Source organism: Ziziphus jujuba, chromosome 11, assembly GCF_031755915.1.
Source record: "Ziziphus jujuba cultivar Dongzao chromosome 11, ASM3175591v1".
In the NCBI taxonomy this organism is placed as follows: domain Eukaryota; kingdom Viridiplantae; phylum Streptophyta; class Magnoliopsida; order Rosales; family Rhamnaceae; genus Ziziphus; species Ziziphus jujuba.
Window position 1 is genome coordinate 23,263,558 of NC_083389.1, and position 20,944 is coordinate 23,284,501.

Consider the following 20,944-nt stretch of genomic DNA (forward strand, 5'->3'; position numbering starts at 1 on the left):
AGGCTTTGCATAAACTGGAAATTATGTGGTTGATTTTTAAGTAGAGCTCGCAAAGATAAAGCTTCTTGATTATTTTTTTTCTCTGCATCTCGATTTCCCTAATAATTATCCAAAAAGTAATGGCTTTGCTAGGTAATGTCTCGCTTCACTACCAGTTGTACCGAAAGGACAATTTCCCAAAGAGCTTGAACTGAACATTTTCAAAAAATGATAGCTTATTTATCAACAATGCCCAGCCATTAAATGCTTAAATCAATCGTAATAAACAAAACAAAACATCACAGCGAGATTATAATCTCCCAAATCACGATTACATAAACAAAAGTGTCCTGTAACGGGGATCATTTTTAATTAATTTTTTTACTTTTATTTTTAATTTTTATTTTGGGGTTAGAAACAGTGGATTCACCACGAGAAATCATTTATGCGGTCCGCAACTACTGCAACTTCTCTCCTTAAAAGCCCATTTTATCACTTATTTTCTTTTTCACAAATAGAAATAAATAATATAATTTTAATAAAGGACTAAGCAAGCGGATTGACACTTTCAAATTCCAATGATTACACCTGCAATTCATTGGATCTTTGTTTTAGTGGAAAATTCCACAAAAAGCGGGCTATTCAATTCACCAAAAATAAAAGAATGATCGTTATCCAAACAAGTGCTCGGGAATAGCTGCAAAGCATTTCACATCATAGAGGAAGAAGCATCTGTCCGAAATTTTCATTATTTATTAGCAAGCTTTGCGTGACGCCGTGACCCTTTCTATTTTGACGTTTATCGAATCCTCAAATATATGCATTATATGACTAGTACTTTGGATTCTATTCAAGTTTAATCACTATTTTTTTTTTTAAATTGCTTTTTTTTTTTTGGGGGATAAATTTCAATTCCCATCTTTTTAATAGCTTAAAATTTAAACAAATTCAAACCATTAACACTTTATATTTACAATAATATTAAATTTATTAAAATATTTATTAACAAAGTAATATAAAAGATAATATAATAATTTTAATTGATTTATTTTCTAATTTATTTTTTCTATTTAATAAATTTTTTTTTATATCTATATTTAGATTTTATAAATATATCAATCAATATCATTTTCACATTTATTGTTTAACAAAATAAATTTAACAAATATTTTAATACTTTAACATCTATATTTAATATAAAATTAAGTTTAATCTTTTATTTTTTGGGTATACAAGTCCTGCTGTCATAATTTCATTAGTCAAAAACATTGGTCCCTAATATTTTTCAGTTAAAAGAACATCATCTTTTCCTTGAAAGCAAAAGCATCCGCATTAAGCAATTCTACACAGTCCACAAAATGCTGAATAGTTTTGTGGGCTGACCCACACCTGCGCTTGTCACGTGTCTAAATATGATTGGTAGTAGAGAAATTTCAAATATGGGGGAATATAATGCAAAGCAACAAACAAGTAAACAAATAGATAATAAAGGCAAATATAAGAATGGAATCAAACATGACTTGTAAAGCATGGTTCTAATATTCCCACCTTTTTTTTTTTTGGTAGAAATATTGTATTCCCACTTATGTAGCTAATAATAGCTTGAACAGCATGACAAGTGGGACACTGCCCGTTTCTTAATCAATGTTAAAAGAAAAACGGCAATAAAAGCAAAAATTAAATAAGCACACAACTTCATATTCTTCATATTAAGCGGGAAATTATACATGGTTTTTTCTTATTTAGTAGAGTGCCAAAACCATAAAGCACTTTTCATTACAGCACACATGAAAAACATCTTCTTAAAACAACATACCACACATAACAAATGGTTGCTTATTTAGTTAAGAGTGCCCCAACCATAAAAGCACTACACATGTTTCAAACACAGTCCTAATAGACAAATCATAACAGCATAGCCGGTTTACCAAATATTAGCAGGATTATAATCTCCCCACCACTGATGGACAAACACACCGCTCTTACGGAGGTCCTTGAAGAGGTTCGTGCAGTCAAGTGGCGTTGCACCTTCACCCTCTACACGGCCTGAGCATCGGAGAAACAGCTCATCAACAAAGCAAATAGCCCCGGTTTCAAATAACTCAGAGAGGAGTTTCAGTCCCATTTCACCTGCATTCATCTTCAGGACCACAAAATCTGCATTTTGAACAATGTCTTTAAACCAAGCAAGGAAATCAAACTCAGTTTCTCCAACCAATGTCTCAAAATCTCCATCAATAGTAAGATTGACCTTATCCTTGGTTCCAGAAAGACCCGGGTGATAAACAAAGGTGATACCAGGCTTTTTGACATAGAAGGATAAAACAGAAGTGTTATGATCCACAAAATAGACATTGAAATCTTTGCGCTGAATCGGATAAGAAGGAGGGAACCAATTTGCGACAGGGTGAAGATGCTCCCCAGCACCAATCTCAATGTAGACCAACTTCTTCTTTGAAGAAAAATCTAATAACTTGGGCAAATAGGAGTACTTTTTCTTTGACCATATCGGCTTCTCATCCACAAGAGACTCCATTTGCTCAATGAAAGGTTTATTGTTGATGAAAGACGGGCAGTCAGCCGGAAGGTGGTATTGCCCAAAGTATCCAACATTTTCAAATCTCTTTCTGAATACCACTAAAGTATAGTTATTTATATGATTAACATGGACTACACTGGAACTTTTCAGCACCGATGATATAGGTATAGCCGATCGAATCAAGCTATTCGTGGTCAAACCGGTGGTACCCCCAAGCAGAACCCCTATTCCACCGGGGCTAAGAACGCGCTCGATCTCAAGCACAAGAAGAGCAGGGACAGAAGCCTTGTCTAGATCTTTGGAGAGCACAAAATCAAATGATTTGTCCTCGTAATCGATTTCATGCACAAAATGTTTGCGCTTGAGAGAGAAAATCCGGTGTTCATCAACACCGTAAGCCTTTGAAAATCCCAAATCGCGCAAGACCGACACAGACGGTGCGGCCGCTTCCCCAACGCAGAGAGCTTTAGCCCCATAGTTCAAGAATTGCTTAGCCATTAGCTCTCTGACAACACTGACAGTCAAATTCACATCTTCCGAACACTGCGTGGGTTCGAATGAGCCCCAAATGGGATTTATGAACCGGCCCTGAAACAGAAACCTACCGAAGGTGAAGTTGGAAGTTGGATTGTTATCCATTTTCATGGCGATACAGTCACCGGAAGGCACAGATGAGAAAATTTTCAAATAGGGCCCAGAAACGACATGCAGCAACTGAATGACGGAGATAGCCGAGGCGAAAAGGAAAGCGCGAAAAAGCACACGCCTCGCTATAGACCCATGAAGGATCTGGAATTTGACAGCCTTCAATTCCATGGATTTTTTTTTTTTTTTTCACTATAAGACTCTGAGAATGGCGTAAGGATCGGGATTTTTTATCAGAGATTTGAGTATAATGAAGCTAAAAATAAATGGCAAATTTTTTTTTTTCTAGATTTCTAATTTCCAAATGAAATTTTTTTGAGAGAGAAAAAGCCAAATCGAGAAACGAGAAAGAAGATTAGCGAGTGCAAAACCTGGAGGAAGTGTGATTCCCACCCACGAGGACACCCATTGATTTTTGAAACCCTAACCAGACCCTCCTCGGAACCCTTCTTGCCATTGGCTCGTACCAGGTCCGATCCATGTTCGGAAACATTCCAACCCGAGCACTGTTCTATAAGAAATTTACATTCTTCTCCTTCGATAAAACTTCGATCCAAGAAGAAATTTTTTGGTACCGAGGAAGAAGTACAAAAGTGGCTAGGGTTTGGATTTGGGGTTAGAGCGAAGAGAAGGTGCTGAGCAGTGAAGTTGGATCTGGAAGTAGAAACTCGTCAAGCCTCGTAGATATAAAGATGATAACTTACATCACTCATTTGTGTGCGAACGTGGGACCGCTGGGTGTGCACCGACACGTCTTTACACGTGGCAAATTCTTAATGCGTCTAAACTAAAAAGTGTTAATGGTGTCAATAATGGCGTACTTAAATTTTAAAAAGAAATGATAAAAGAAAATAATGATATAATAAAAGCACAGAGCACATTACAATAAAATATTGGGCAAATTTCATTTATATTTATTCAGTTTCGATATTATGTATTTAGCTTTTATATTTTTGAAAAATTATTTTTTATTTTTTAAAAAATTTTAAATATTATAAAATATAAATTTATTTTTAAATTTTTATTATTTTTATATGTTAATTGTAATAATTAAAAATCAAAATTTTATTTTTACATTACTATTTAATTATAAATAATAATTTTTTGACATTCCTTTCTATGTTTCCTTTGATCTTTAGTTGTTAGGATTAACTAATAAAAATTAATAAAAATTAACAAATGAATTTATATTTATATATAAATATATATATATATATATATATATATATATATATAAAACCAAAAAAAAGGTTAATAACAATTTTAAAAAAAATAATATTTTAATAAAATAATAAAAAATTAAAAATATGTAAATGGAATTTATTCTTTTTATATATATATATATATATATATCACCAAAGTACATTATAATTTATACACAAAAAAAGTACACAATATATATATATATATGTATATGTATAAAAATTTTATAATTCGGACGTCTACATATTTTTACTATATAGACATCCTTAAAAACAACAATTCTATACGTGTGTGTGTGTGTGTTAAATGTGTGTATATATATATATACATATAACAATATATATACATTACATGTATATATATGCTGTGAATGGAAAACCAATAATTATAATTATGTGTAATGTCATACAATATCAAAATAAAATATGCAATTTCTATCATTTTTTTTTTAATATATTCCTGTAAAACTAGTAAATAATACCATGAATATGCTGCAACATACTGAAAAGATTGAAATGTTTAGGATCATTGATCAACTAACATCAAATCATTATCAGCCTTTCTCAGTAAATCATAGTAGATAATCCAGTATATTCTCATATATTTAAATGGTATAAATAAAGATGGACTTAAAATTGCAAATAAACTCGAATATTTTATGATTGGCTCAAGATCGGTTCATTTTTTGTTCATTTTTAGCTTGCTCAAACTCAAGTCGTTACCAAAAGGAGCAATTTCGAATAATAAATGAAGCTCACCAGTTATTTTTGAGCAAGAAATAAAGCTTGTGAATAGTTATTGAGTAGCTTGAACTTATTATTTATACATGTCTATATAAAAAAATTATGTTATTAATATAAATATACTAAATACTTATAATACATAATCAATATCTTTTATATTTAATTTTATAAAAAAATTAATAGAATAAATGAAATTTATTTATAATTTATTGTTAAAATAAAAATTTAATAATATCAAAATTTTAAACTTTTAAATTGTTGTCTTTAAATGAGTCGAGCCCAGTCAAGCTTAAGTTTTTAATGAACGAGTCTAATTAATCTTTAGTAAAGTATTTCTAAAATTTTGAGTTTGAATTGAGTTTAAGAAATTTTAGAATCATAAGAGCTGAGTTTGAGACTCTTAATAATCAACTTGTTGCAATTCATTACATCCCTAGATGAATCCTATAAATTTACATTACAATTTTTTTCAAGTCTTTAGCCGTAGGGGATTTGCAAATTATCTTTCCTACTTAACATTCACCACCTATATCCCCTAAACTTACAGATTTTTAGCAACACTAGTTTAGGGGTAAAATCGAAAAAAGCTTGTGAAAAAAGTTTGTAAAAAAGTGTCAAGTGAAACACATGTTTTCAATTAGTTTAGAGGTAAAATCGAAAAATGTTTGCAAATTTAAAAGGCAAAGGTCCAAAACTATTAAATTGCTTTAAGATTCAGCAGGCATAGATGCAAAAAATCTTTAAAATAATCAATCACATCTCTTAATTTTTTTTGAATATTATGTCCTTAATAAATAAATAAAAAATTTTAAAAACAATTTTAATTAATAATAAAAGTTATAGAAACTCATTTAATTTTATTTAAAACCATTTTATATGGAAACAAATATTTTACATGAAAAATAATAAAATGAATAATTATTTTTTATTTAAAAAAATTACTGCAAAATCGATCCAAACCTTTCTATGGACCTGTCTATTAACTAAATTAATGCATTAAGCGATGCAAACTTGAAAGATACTTGCTTTTAAGTAGCATTATTTATCAAATCATCATTTGACTTAAACTATAGATTTCTTGTCATTTAAACTATCCATACAATATAATTTTCAAAATAAATCCAATCACCAACAAGTTCAAACCATAAACCACATTAAAATTCAATCCCCACAATTTACAAGCCCAAATATAGTTCCAAAATTCAAACTATAAATCATCTAAGGCTTTTTTGGGGAAATGTCAAAGTTGAGAGGGAAAATGATTCCCGGAATTTACTTTCTTAGAATTAAGTTTCCTGGGATTTAGTTTCTTGATAAGTAATTTTTCTCTTGGTTTGTTTGGTGAGTAATAAGAAAGTTGAGATTTATAAATAATTAAATTTAAAATTGTATAATAAATTAAGGGTAAATATATATTTTAAAAAAATTTCAAAACTAATTTTTCTGAGATTCTTAAAATAACACTTATATAGGTGGGAACAACTTGCCTATATATTTTTCTATATTGGTGGGAATCTAATTTTCTGAACCAAACTTTTTCACCTTACAATAAATATCCAAAAAAAAAAAAAAAAAAATTTCACTTTCCTTAACCTTACTTTTATCTAAACACGGTGTAAAAGATTAATATTCTAAGTTCATCAATAAGTCCCAATAAAACTTAAATCCAAAAAAATAAAATATATAAATCCCAATGTCTTCCAATTTTAAGAAAATCAGTTCTTAACATTAAAATTTAGTAAATTAATTTTCCATAAGTCTTTCCAAAAATTAAAGGACAATTCAAATTAACCTTAGAAATTAATTTGAATTTAAAAGTCCAATAATGTTCTTATAACTAAGAAAATTTAACTTAACCTCAAAATTTAAAAGAAAAGCTGATTCCTTCCCAAAATTAATCCAATTTGAAACCAAACAAAACACTTTTTTTTTTTTTTTAATTCTTTCATTCGGCCAAAGTTTACTAAATATTGAAATTCATTTCCAACAATTTCAATTCCCATGAATTCCAAAAAATTATAATACTAATTAATGCCTCATGCTTACATGCACTTTGAAATTCAAATTTTAACTTCAAAATTAAGCATCAAAAGCTACAAATTCAAACACCAATTCATATGCAAGACCAAAACTTCCATGATCAAAGCTTAAACTCAACATGCATCAACAAATAATCAACAATCCAACATTAATTCTTTCATGTAAGTAACCAACACTAAGAATCCAATTTCACTTACCCCTTTCCTTACAAGATCTTCAACACGCAAGCTTAAAATTCTTCTTTAAACTCAATTACCCAAAACATATAACAATTCCAAGTTAAAAAAACTAAGCGAAAATTGGAAAAAAAAATGTTGGAAGAACTCTCTAGGTTCTTGGGTTCGAAAAAACAAAAAGATCTAAGAAAAATTTTGTTTGAAAGCCTTACAAATTCTTACATTCAACTCAAAAACTTAAGCCTAGATTCATTTACCCAAAACAATTTCTCAATTCCAAATAATAATTTCAAGATAAAAACAAAAAGAAATTTGTTTAAATCATCAAGTGTCTCTCCATTTTGTTAGAAGGAAAACTAAAGAAAAATTTGTTTAAAAACAACAAAGTGAAGGCTAGAAAATGTTGGACATCTCAGTTTGCAAGGGATTAAAAAAAAAAAAAAGAAGAAGAAGAAGAAACGAATCACAAATAAACTTAAGAGGGAGGGAGAGAACTTCAGTTTGTAAGAAGGAATAAGAAGAAGAAAAAGAAGAAATGGTCGTTTAGGGGAGGTCTAAGTGGTGGAGCAAAAAGAAGAGAAGAAGAGAATGAAATAAGTGGTGGTGATGGTGTTTAATTAGGCATAGTGTGAGGGCAAAGTAGAAAATTCAAAGGGTTAAGTAGTATAAAGACATATATGTCATTTGCATACTCAAATTAAATTATGCATGTAGCCCTTTGAGCAAAAATTGTTTTCCAAAACTAACCTTAGATAAAACAAAAATTTTAGTTCCTACTATGACAGGAATTTTAGTTCCTACTATGACAAGACTGCCTTGGGGTTCTTTCTGGAAACTCGAAATAATCCCGTCTAGGGAAACCTTATTAAACTGATACCGAAAATGTAGTGGAATCTCCTTATAGAATGGATATAACTCAACAATGTGAAGAAAATATCATAAACGCTATTAATAAATTCCCATAAAATCATAGTCATAAACGTTAAAGGCTCTAACTTGAGAACCAAGAGAAGGAAAATAAAATAAGAGTCATATATATTATGTTATTCTACTAGAGCAGTCTAAAGGAAGTATGCAAGTCTAAAGCTAAATAAAGTAACATAAATGATAAATCCACAAAATATATAGAAAAGGGAAAGTCCATCAACAACGAAAGTAAGACAAAAAACAAGAATGCAAAAATGATGAAACATGAAGATGGAAAAGAAGAATTCCAGATGCAGTGTGCATTAACTATCAGCTGAGGCCCTTTTTTTTTTAAAAAAAAAAAAAAAGCTATTAGACAAGCTCAGTAAATGAAATAAATTAACAATAAAAAAAATAGTTATTTAGAATTCAAATATTTTCACTTAAAACCTTAATTTCACTTTTTAAAAAAGTTTTCCTTTTTATGACAATTTCACAAAACCATTTTTGTATTCCAAAGAAATATCATAGAAAGAGCATTTCATAATTAAAAAATTTAAAATATCATTGACTGACTAAAACATAAATTTAATACTGGACAATAAACAATATAATCATAATTCAAAAATATAATGAAATGTAATAAAATGATCAAAATATGTATATATGAAAGAATACATATAATATACTATACGATATACCTAGCACCACCAAATAGTGCACAACATCTCAAAATACCACCGGCCAGTAAAGAGATATACAGAAACCAACGTCATGAAAGGGTGACACAGAACTCATCATCACTTTAAGAAAATGGCACACAACTCATCATCATGCTGTCATATCATAACAGCCTATCATTCTATAGTCATGAGAGAATGACACATAACTCATCATCACTCTAAGAGAATGGCATACAACTCATTATCATTCTCTTATATCGAGACTACACGTAAGATGATTAAGCCTGTATATGACTAATAACATAAACAGAACCACTGGTACTATATGATATACCCTTAAAAGTAACAATGCAATATCTATAAACCATCCTTTCAAAATCATACTTTCTGTTTTTCTTAAACAAATACAATATCATAAATCAGAATTTAATATTTAAATCTAACCATTTATTCAATACTTCAAATATTTGACATTATCATTTCATACCAAAACATAACTACTACTAAGGAAATAATATTACCATAAACCATTTTTAAGCATTTTGAAACATAAACGATTAAACATGCGGAAAAAAAAATACATTTTCTCAAAACCAATTATTTTCCAAAAAGACTAAAATATCAATTCAAATACTATATATTTAAATACCAAAATTTCCAATTCACCATAAACTCATTTAAATTTAAAACCATTAAAATTATATCAAAAGTCACATGAAATGATAACACATATATGTAAAATCATGTATTTATATATGTATACAATAAGCACTAAAATCAAACCATTTGTATAAAATATTAAAACCATATATATATATATATATTATGCTAATATGCCCAAAATCATTTAACAATGTACTTCACTTACTGATACCACTGATGTCCACTCCTACTCCTTCGTAGGATCACTTTCAAACTCAGTATGAGTGCTTATAATATAATAAAATATTTCATAGACTAAAAAAATAAAATCCAAGATATTGGTGAATATCAATGTTCAAAAATAACTTTTATAACTCTAAAATTTATAAAATTAGATGCTGAGTAGTCCAATTATATTATAAACCCTAAATATCCGATATCCAAAATTTGAGTTTTTCATCGGAGGCCAATTTAATGGAATTAAACATTCCATTGAATTCCATTAACACCTAGTTATACAAATCCAACTTTAATTTTGTCCAATTTGTCTTGTTATATCTAAACACAATCCAACTTTTACCCTATATTACATAATTGACCTAAAGTTGAAAAAATTATCAAATGATGTTCAAAATTTACAAACTTTATATTAATGGAAAGCTTGTGAAATAGGTAACAACAATTTAAGCTCACCTCGACCCAAAAACATCGCCAATGGCTAGAAAACACATTGAAAATTTTGATTAAACTTAATGTTAATTGATCTCTTAAATGGGGAGGAATCTTAATACACAGAGGGTGGATTCGAGCTCGAAGTGGTCCAAAAATTGTGGGTTAAGGGTATGTGTAGAATGGTCGAAAAATGCTAAAATGTCACTCTGCTGTCTTTGTCAGCCTTATCCGGGCAAGTTTGGCTGGAATCTGCTTGGACATTTGTAGGTAGAGGTTGCCAGACAACGGGTTGGTGATGGGTCGGATCTACCCGATTTATGGGTTTCGGTCTGTTGAAGGTTTGGAACTTTTTGGATATTTTTGGATTTATTTACTATAGGCATAAGGTCCCCTAAAAGACAAAATCCATAATTGTTTTAGACTTAGACAAATACTGATATTTAAAAATTTTCTAGAACTATAAATTTTTAACTATAACTCAAAATTAGACGTATCGCTAGTCTACGAACTCGTATCGAGGAACTGTATGTTATGGTATATTGGTCAAACCAAACTTATTGATGAATAAAAAGTCAAACATAAAACCTACTAATAGTCCAACTAATCAATCCTAGTCAGATAAAATAAAATTTAACTAGCTTCAAATTTTGGGATAGGTCATCACACATTATATGTAAAATATTTATATACATAAACCACTTGATAATTTTTCTAAGGTTTTAAATTAAAATGAATGCTTAGTGTACAAAAGAAATAACCTTGCACATGTACTCACATATAAATTAATACAAGAAAAGCATTTACTAAATACAAATTTTGCAACCCAACAATAAACTTGTCATTCCCCAAAAATAAAATTTCAAAAAAATAAAATTTGCCCCCATTTTTCCATAGAAAAATTTAATAAATAGAAATAAAATGCAAGCTAAATATTGTCAAAAAAATTGTTGGAGAAAAATAAACAAGTAATTCAATGATATGTGAGATTTGTATCCATTTATTTAACCCTTAGTGATTGATAATGGCTTAATAACTTAAGCTTTATTTTGTCTTTAATATTTTTTATTGAAAATTTTGAAAGTGAGCTTGAGATTGGAGTTGATTGTATGTTATTTAAGAAAAGACCAAGTTTGGAGCAATTTTGGCAAGTATAAGAATGCTTTATACTAACTTAAAATGCACAAGACCAGGGTCCATGCAAACATACAATAGCTCCACACTAATGTAGCATGAGTTCACCCCATACTCTATGCTAAAATGGAGTAAACTCAAGGTCCATGCCATGCTTCACACTAAAGTAAAGTAAACCCAAGGTCCACGCCGTCCTTTAGCGCTTCACAACAAGAACTTTCTATGTAGTCAAGATGGCATATCCTCACATATGCTCCTTCCCAAAAGTAGCATAGACATGCCCTTCACGCCAAAGGTTAAAGCCATGCTCCTTAATAATTTAGCTTTAGCTTATAAACAAGGTTGCGTCTTTCCAAGCTATATTGGCGTAACCAAGCTGTTCCATGCCAAGGAGCTTTAATTAGTAGCAAGGGCATTACTCCATGCCAAAGTAGCATGTTCTCTCTTAAACTCCACACCATATAGATCTATCTTTTTTACACTTCATTATTTTTCCTTCCTCTCACATGAGCATAAAAAAATGATGATGAGGTGTAAAATGGGGAGTTTTTTTATTTTATTTTATTTTATAAAAATGAAGGGTTGATCTTCCATTTTAATAGGATTTAAGAAAAGAAGGGGCTAAGTTTTTAGGGGAGGAGAAAAGAGGAGGCACAAACATCAAGGAAGATTTAAGGAGAGAAGAAGAAGAACTAGACTACTAGAGAGAGAAAGCTTGGATTGAAGGAGATTGAAGCCTTTCAAGAAATTGAAGCATCAAGATCTTTCATCTAATTAGTTCTTTCTTCTACCATCTTTTATTCTCTAAGTTGTATTAGGTTTATTGAATTATTTATTGAAGATTATGTCTTCCTTTATGGATTTTCCTTTTATTTTGGTTCTGATTATTATTATGAACATGTGTAGCTAAATTTATATATATGATTTTGATAGAATCTCTACTTTTATAATATTTGATTATAGGTTGATTTTTATTTTGCTTTTATCCAATTTTCTTATGTGAATCTTGTATTATTGTTTAATATACTCTTGCATTTGGAAATTTGCTTGGGTGTTGTATAAATTTATTATTTTATATTTGGAAAATATTAATTTGGTGAATTGGTCACTAGATTTACACAACCTAGTTCATAATTGATGTTGAGAAGTTTGATTGGGAATTGGGTAGCCACAAAAGAGAAGGCTTAAGGTATGGGACTTGGGAATTTAGAAAGGAATTTCTAATCTTCATTAGAGACTCATAGATTCTAATTTCACTTTGAATAAAGGGATTATATTAAATTGGAAAAAAAATTGGTTTTTTATTAACCTAATTAATCAAATACAAGAAGAGTATAGGGTAAATCAAAATCTTAGGTTTTTAAGTTCATTGTAATTCCATTTTAAGTTTTTGAATTGTGTGTTTGTGATCTGAATTTCTTTTGTCTTGTCATTTACTTTGCTTTAGTTTACAATTCCATTTTTTAATTTCTTGTCTTGTTTTATTTTCACTTACCTCATTTCAATTTTTGCCTAAATAAAAATAATTAGTCAAAATTTGGTAATTAGTTAAATATTAATCCCAATCCTTGTGGAAACGATACTTTCTCATCAATCTATTAATTGATACGATCTGTATACTTACCAAAAAATCGCATCAAGTTTTTGGTGCCATTTTTGGGAATTAAATGTTTTGATATTTTACTGATATTGAAATTACATTAATTATTCTTAATTTATGCTTTTTATTTATTTTGCTTGATTTTGGTTACTTTGGTTTTCGTAGTATATGTGAAGTGTTTGAGGTGTCAAGCTTTTACCGTTTAATCTGGAGATTGAACAAGCTTATTGCGTGAATCGGAAGCTAAGAATGGAATAAAGGAGTGCTATGGTGAACAACAATAAAATTTCACCTTAACAATAGGCCATTCGGGACTATTTTTAACTGGTACCTCAAGAGGATTATTTTGGGATAAAGTATCAATCAATCAATGCAAACAATTTTGAGTTAAAGCAGGTCTTAATCAACATGGTCCAATAAAACCAAATCGGTGGTGATGCAAGTGAAAGCCCCAATATTTATTTGACGATGTTCTTACAAGTGGTGAACACCATTAAGTTCAATGGAGTTGATGAGGATGGTATTCGGTTGCACTTGTTTTCTTTTTTACTAAAGGGAAAAGCTTTGGCTTGGTTTCATGCTTTGCAACTTGGGAGCATCTTTACTTAGGACGAGCTTATGGATAAATTCTTAACCAAGTTTTTCCTTCTTTCAAAGTCTTCAAATTTGAGAAGTAAAGTTCGTCAATTCTGTTAATAGGACTTTGAACTGATGAATGAAGCATGGAAAAGGTTTAAGGAGCTTCAAAGGAAGTGTCCTCAACATGGCTATGATGAGTGGGTCTTCTTCAATATGTTCTACAATGGTCTTAATGGTCACACCAAGACTATTGTTGGTAACACTGCTTGTGGATCATTGATGGTGAAGACAGTGGATGAAGGGTATGCATTGCTTAAGGAGATGACATCTAGTTCTTTTGGTTGGCCTATCAAGAGGTCAATGGGAACGAGAGCTACCGGTATATTTGAAGTTGATGTACTCACCTATTTGATGGTGAAGGCTGATGCTATTTCACATTAATTGGCTTCATTTGATTTAAATGTTCCTTCCACTAGTTCAAGCTTGGAGTCAACATCTAGCATATCTTTTTCGATGGGTGAGCAATCTCAAGAGCAATGCTCATTTGTGGAACAAAATCGAAGTTACAATCTTAGATCTTACAACAATCTTGCTAACTATTACCATTAGGGGTTGAGAAATCACCAAAACTTCTCATATGCAAGCTCAAGGAATGCATTAAATCCACCACTGGGTTTCTAAAAGCCTAAGGAAAAGAAACCATTCATTAAGGATTTGATCACTTCGATGAACTCATTTGGAGTCTTGAGGACAGCTTAACAAGGATGAAGCTAGGCTTGATTCCATTGAGATTCATTGTGCTAGTATAGGAACTACTATGAAGTCACTTGAACATCAAATTGGGCAATTGGCCAATGAAATAAAAGGAAAATCCATTGGTAAATTTCCAAGTGATACGGAAGTAAATCCAAGAGAATGCAAGACCATTACACTTAGAAATGGAAAAGAATATCAAGATCTCCATCTTCTAGTGGTGTCTCTTAAGAGAAAGTGGCTAAAAGAAAGTCATTTAAGGATAAGGAAGCTAAGGATGATCAAGTAGGAAGTTGATGAAGAATTCTCTTTCCATGGTGGTTTAAAGAAAGAAAAGTCTACAAAGGCATATCTGGATTCCATAACTTTTACAGATAACCCTCCTTTTTTGCCAACACCATTATCTTACGCTCAACATTTTCAAAAGAAGAAATTAGACTCTCAATTTGCCAAATTCCTTGAAATTTTCAAGAAGATACATATTAACATCCCTTTTGCTAATGCATTTAAGCAAATGCCTAACTATGCAAAATTTATAAAAGAAATGATGTCCAAGAAAAGGGAGTGGGAGGATAATGAGACCATTAAGCTAACTGAAGTATGTAGTGCTATCACTCAATGGAAAGTTTCACAATAGCTAAAGGATCCTGGCTCTTTCATAATTCCTTATAATATTGGTAGCATCACTTTTGATGAGGTATTATGTGATCTGGAAGCTAGCATCAATCTTATGTCTTTGTTTGTTTTCAAAGTATTGGTCTTGAAAGGTTAAGCATATGAAAATTACACTTCAAATGGTGGATAGATTGCTTACCCATCCTTATAGGATCATTGAAGATGTACTTGTTAAGGTTGCAAGTTTATATTTCCCATCTCTTTGTAATTTTGGATATGGAAGAATATCATGATATTCATACTATTCTTGGCCACCCTTTCATTGTTATGAAAAATGCATTGATAGATGTTTCTAATAGGAACCTCAATTTGAAAGTGAATGGTGAAGAGGTAAGTTTCAACATCTTTTCCACTATGAAATTTAAGGATTATATAGAGAGTTATAATTGAGTTGATGTTGTTGATGCTTGTGTTGAGTTATTTTTCCATGAGCATTATCTAGTTGAACCTTTTGAGAATATATTGGTGCATTCTAGTGATAGAGTATTTGTCTTGTTGATAGTGAAATTGATCATATTGAGGCTTGGTTTGAGGATGTGCATATTGAAAAACCTTTAGAGCATGATGAATCTATTGATGCAATGGATTCATTTGATAGTGAAGTAGATGATTGATTAATATCTCATATATGGTTGATGCATCTCATAAGAATATTGCTTCTATAGATATTTTTTTAAAAGTGAAGGAGGAGGATCCGGTTCCAAAGGAGCCAGAGTTGAAGCCTCTTTTGGACCATTTGTAATGAGAATCCGCTAGTACCCATACAGTAGACTACCCATTGGGGTGCTAATCCTGTACAAATGAAGACGAGACCAATCATGAGGGCACAAACTAAGAGATTTAAGGAAAACCTAGTTATTTTTATCCAAGGAGTGATTCAATCTCAAAAGGGCATGACAATACCTGAAGATCCAAAGCTCATTTTATGCATCCAAGTTATGAAGGCGAAAATGGACCCAACAAGTTGTTTTGGTGCTTCTATGGACTCCGGGCAATAAGGAATGAATTTGTTGACTTATGAACATGATTGAGCACTCTAAAGGACCATGAAATTATGCCAAGATAGAAGCAAAAACATTCAAATAGCACACTTGCGCATGAAGCTTCATGTTGGCTGAAAATTTCCAATTTGGCTTTGGCTTTGACTACTTTTGTTGATCATGCAAGTTTGACTTATTCCGGTCAAGGGCAACATATAGGAATCAATATTAATCCTATGTGGCATCCTACATGGCATATGGTGATTGAGCTTCGAGGAAATGATTGAAGATTGAAGACTACTTCGAGTTAATGGTCAATGGGTCAAGCATTATTTTGGAAGAAATGAGGATAGACAAATTCGAGAAGTGAAGAAGCTTGTCCTTAATCTTGATGTATCTTATGAGAAGAATTTGAAGCCTTCAAGGGACTTTTCACATGTGAATGAAGAATCATTTTTAAAGGATTTAACTTAAAAAAAAAAGTTCCAAGAAGAGGAAGAAGAAAAAAATCAAAGAAAAATGCTCAATCAAGAGTTCAAGAACATTTAAGCAAGAGTTATCCAAGCATGAGGAAATGGAAAGTACGAATAGTGATTTTGTCAAGCACTTTATTAGAGAAGAGGAACTTGAAGACCCAACCTAATCAACACTTGGCAACATCTAGCTAGAGACATTAAACCAAGTGCTTATCAGGAGGCAACCCGAGTTTCTTCTAAACCTTCACTCTTTCTTTTAAATTTTTTTGCCTAAATTTTATTAAGTCATAATTAGATTTAATATGCTTGTTTTGATATTTAGTGATATTTTAATGATCCTTTTTCATTTTGTTAGGATTATTGATTATTGGAGGTTCAAATTCCAAGTTTTTAATGTGTTTTCATATTTTAGATAGTTTAAAGCATTGGAGTTCAAGTTGAAGTATTGAGTGAAATGCTGAAAAAGAACTGTATAGACAGGTCAAATTTGAAAAATTGTCAACAATCGTAGAAAATGAATTAGGAAGTGTGAAATATATGGATGGGAATCTATGGATTTCTAGTTTCTGTAGAATTTTATGGAACATCATTTGGAGGTCTGTAGAGAAAGATATTGCCATTTAAGTAACTGATGTTTAGTGCAGTAAAAATCCATTGTGCTATGTCTTAGGTCCACGCCTTAGCCATGCCATTTTATTTTCAATGGCAACAATTTCACACATTCCTAGCATGGGCACGCTCGGCCAACATGCAAAGGAAGACTTTCAAGCCCAAAAACAGGGAGCTTGGCATGTTAACATGCCAAGGTTGGTGTGTTCAAGCCAACAATTATGCAGCAGCTTTAATTCACACCAAGCTGACATATTCAACCGAGTTCCACATGGGCATGTTCAAGCCTCTTTACGCATCATTCCATGTTGCAGATGAAGCTTTGCCCAAAAAGAAAAAGCATCTTCACAGTTAGGATGGAGTCAAGTTACATCAAGTTGGTAGGTACCCATTGAAGCTTCACGCCATTGCCACACATTCTCATGCAAGAAAGAGCTAATTTCACAGCAACATTGGTGTTGCACTATGCCAGTTTGGTATATTTGAAGTTCACTCCATGCTAAGCTTTACTTGGCCAGTTTCCCACATCAATTCCTCTTAATTTGGTCATGTGCTTCTCATGTGATTTTTAAGATTATCTAAAAAATTTCAAGTTTGCCATTAAATTGACATGTGCAACTCACATGCCCTTACCAAAAACTAAAAATTCATTTCCTCTTCCTCTTCATCGATTCTTACACTCAACCATTCAATTTTTAATTTTTCATTTCTTTCTTTTTCTTCATCTTCCTCCTACTCAAGAACACCACCTCCATAATTTCCATCTCTCTCCACCAAATACATCATGAATTCTCACCAAATTTTCATCAAACTTAGTGATGAGGAAAGAGTAACATTTTCATGTTAAGGGTGAGAAAAAAAATTCATATGGTTCTTCTTACAAGTGGATAATTCTTTAATTTAAGACCAAAGTTTCATCAGCGATTCAAATGGGGAAAAAAACTTTAGTAATACTAACTCCACCAAGAAACCTTGTCAATCAAAAGGCCAAAAGAATAAAGTTTGGGGGTGAATTTTACTCACACCCTACGTATGCTTTCTCTAACCCTTCTATTTAGTTTAAACATTGGAGACAATGTTTGTTTTAAGTTTGGGTTTTGGGGGGGGGGGGGGGGGGAATTCAAATGTTTAAGCCTTTTTGAAAATTTGGTTGAAATTTACAAAATTTTTGTGCTTAATTGTTGAAATTTGAATTTTTCAATCATCTTGTTAGAATTTTAAAAGGTTTTCAATATATATATATATATTTAGAAAAATTTTGAAAAATTCACAAAAATTAGAAAATTTTTGAAAAATTCAAAAAATATTGTACTTTCTTTTATATTTGATTTTTATTTTTGAAAAAATCCAAATATATATATATTTTAGTTTTTAGTAGTTTTCATTTTGGTGTATAAAGTAATTGGCCAATGATGAATAAATTAATGATTGGATGCATATTTTTGTGATAATGGATTTGTGATTTGTTTGATTATTGGAAGATACACTTGAATATTGTTCTTCTTGAGAAATTTGAGCACTTAATGATTATTGGCATGATATAGCTTGTATTTTCATGAAAATTTGCATAATTAGGGTCATTATTTGGTTAGCTTTAGAACTTACACAATTTCGACTTTAGGTGAAAGCCTAGTTTTATGTTGAGCTTAGAAAATGATTTAGGTCTTCCTTATTAAGTTTGAGCCTTTTTGAAGCTAGCCCTATCATTTTATATTCCTAGTACACTTTTTAACCCTTTACGATGCATATAGAGATGCACGTAGAGCCCTTTCATTGATAAACCTCATTTACCTACCCTTATGAACCTAATTAATATTCTTTGTCCAACATTTTCCATTCCAAAGAAATCTTGGTATTGAAATAAGATGAATTTTAGCTTAAGCATGGTTTAGGTGAGGTGAGTGAGTAATCAAAGTTTGGGGGAGGAGAAATGGAGAATTGGACTTTAGTGCATTCTCTATGAGGACCTTGAGTGTAGCTAAAGAAGTAAGAGTTCAATTTAGAGGAATAAAGTGCCAAGTGATGATAGGGAGAGTATATTTGAATTCTAAATTTGAAAAAAGAAAAAAAAGAAAAAAAGAGTAAAGTCCTAATTTTTGGTAAAGGATTTAAAGTTTGAAAACTCACAGAAAGCAATGAAATTGTAATATAGCTATTTCCCTTTATTTAAAAAAATTAAAAGAAGAAGGTTAAAAAGAAAATTATAAAATAAAATAAAAAGAAAAAAAAGATTAAAAAAAAAAAAGCAATGAAAATGAGGGATTAGCTTTCTTTTAGTTTTTAGAAGTAGCTTCCTTAAGTTGTAAGTTATGTAATTTCAATCCACTTGTGAAACTAAACTCAAATACTTAGAGAAAGATTTATTAGTGAAAAATATAGGTTTTGTTCTTTAATAAGTGAGTGTAAGTTGATCATGATTAATGGAGAGTATGTGAATGAGAGTTGAAGTAAGAAAATGGAAAATTAAGGTTAAAAAGAGGGCAAAGCTTGAATTCATGATTCTTGTACTAAGAATCCTTCTTGAATATATTTATCCTTACCTTTTTCATTCTATAAACCACCAGCTAGCCTTTTCATTACAAGCTTTTAAAATCCTTTTGATCTTAAGCATGACAATAATTCTATATTAGTGAAGAGTTTGAGATGGTTTTTTGCATATGAAGCTAAGCTAAATTTTTAAGGCCCTAATTGTGTAAATTAATTCAATGATATGCCTAAATCTATTCAGAAGTACACACATACACACACACACACACACACCCCTTTTGAGAACAATGATATATAGTGAAAAATAAAGTAACAGGATGACATTTTACTTTGAAGTTCTCATATAGGGTTGCATTTAATTATTCCTGAGGCCATCAACTTATATATCTACCTTAACTTGGATTTTATATTTAGAAATTAATCTTTAGTTTTAGATTTTATATATATAGTTTTGGGAGTGCCTTTTTATGTGAATAAGTGTGTTGTTTTTGCTTGAGGACAAGCAATTCATCAGTTTGGAGGAAACTGATAAGTAAAATTTTTATTCACTTATTTGACCCTTAATAATTGAAATTTATGTTTAATGTTTTTATTGAAATTTTTTAGGTGAGCTTGAGATTAGAGTTGATTGTATATTATTGAGGAAACAACCAAGTTTTGAGGAATTATGGCAAGCATATGAATGCTTTACGCTAACTTAAAGAGCACAAAACCAAGGTCTCCGCCAACATAGTAGCTCCACCCAAGGTCCACACCATATTCCACACTAAAATGGAGTAAACATAAGGTCCACGCTATGCTTCATGCCATCCTCTAGCCTTTCATGCCAAGAAGTTTCTATGTAGTCAAGATGGTGTACCCTCACATATGCTTCATGCCAAAAGTGGCTTATACATGCCCTCCACACTGAAGGTTCACACCATGCCCCATAATTGTTCAGCTTTAGCTCATAGAGAAGGTGGTGTCTCTCCATGCCATATTGGCATAACCACGCTGTTCCATGCTAAGGAGCTTCAATTCAAGTAGCAGCAGTAGCGTTACTCTATGCCAAAATAACGTGTTCTTTCTTAAGTTCCACACCATGTAGATCTCTTTTTTTCACTCTTCATTGTTTTTTCTATCACTCACATTAGCATAAAAAAGAATGATGATGAGGTGTCAAATTGAGAGTGTTTTTGATTGAAATGAAGGTTTGACTTCCATTTTAGTAGGGTTTAAGAAAAGAAAGGGCTAATTTTTTAGGGGAGGAAAGAAGAGGAGGCACAAATATTGAGGAAGATTTTAGGGAGAAAAGAAGAAGAACTAGATAAAGAAAGCTAGGATTGAAGGAGATTGAAGCCTTTCAAGAAATTGAAGCATTAGGGTCTTTCACCTAATTAGTTTTTTATCTACCATCTTTCCTTCATTAAGTTTTATGGGGTTTATT

General features: G+C 31.1%; 1 protein-coding gene across 1 annotated transcript; it reads right to left on the reverse strand.

Annotated features, from left to right (window-relative positions):
- Nucleotides 1–1,656: 1,656 nt before the first annotated feature.
- On the reverse strand, nucleotides 1,657–3,838 carry LOC107433115 (uncharacterized). Its single transcript, XM_016044367.4, has 2 exons — nucleotides 3,535–3,838; nucleotides 1,657–3,365 (listed from the first exon to the last, which is right to left on the reverse strand). The coding sequence occupies exon 2, from the start codon at nucleotides 3,332–3,334 to the stop codon at nucleotides 1,904–1,906; it is 1,431 nt and encodes a 476-aa protein (XP_015899853.1). The 5' UTR covers nucleotides 3,335–3,365; nucleotides 3,535–3,838; the 3' UTR covers nucleotides 1,657–1,903.
- Nucleotides 3,839–20,944: the final 17,106 nt, after the last annotated feature.

Bases quoted from the DNA above. Each gene is read 5' to 3' on its own strand.
- LOC107433115 (XM_016044367.4), bottom strand. From the start codon at position 3,334: ATGGAATTGAAGGCTGTCAAATTCCAGATCCTTCATGGGTCTATAGCG.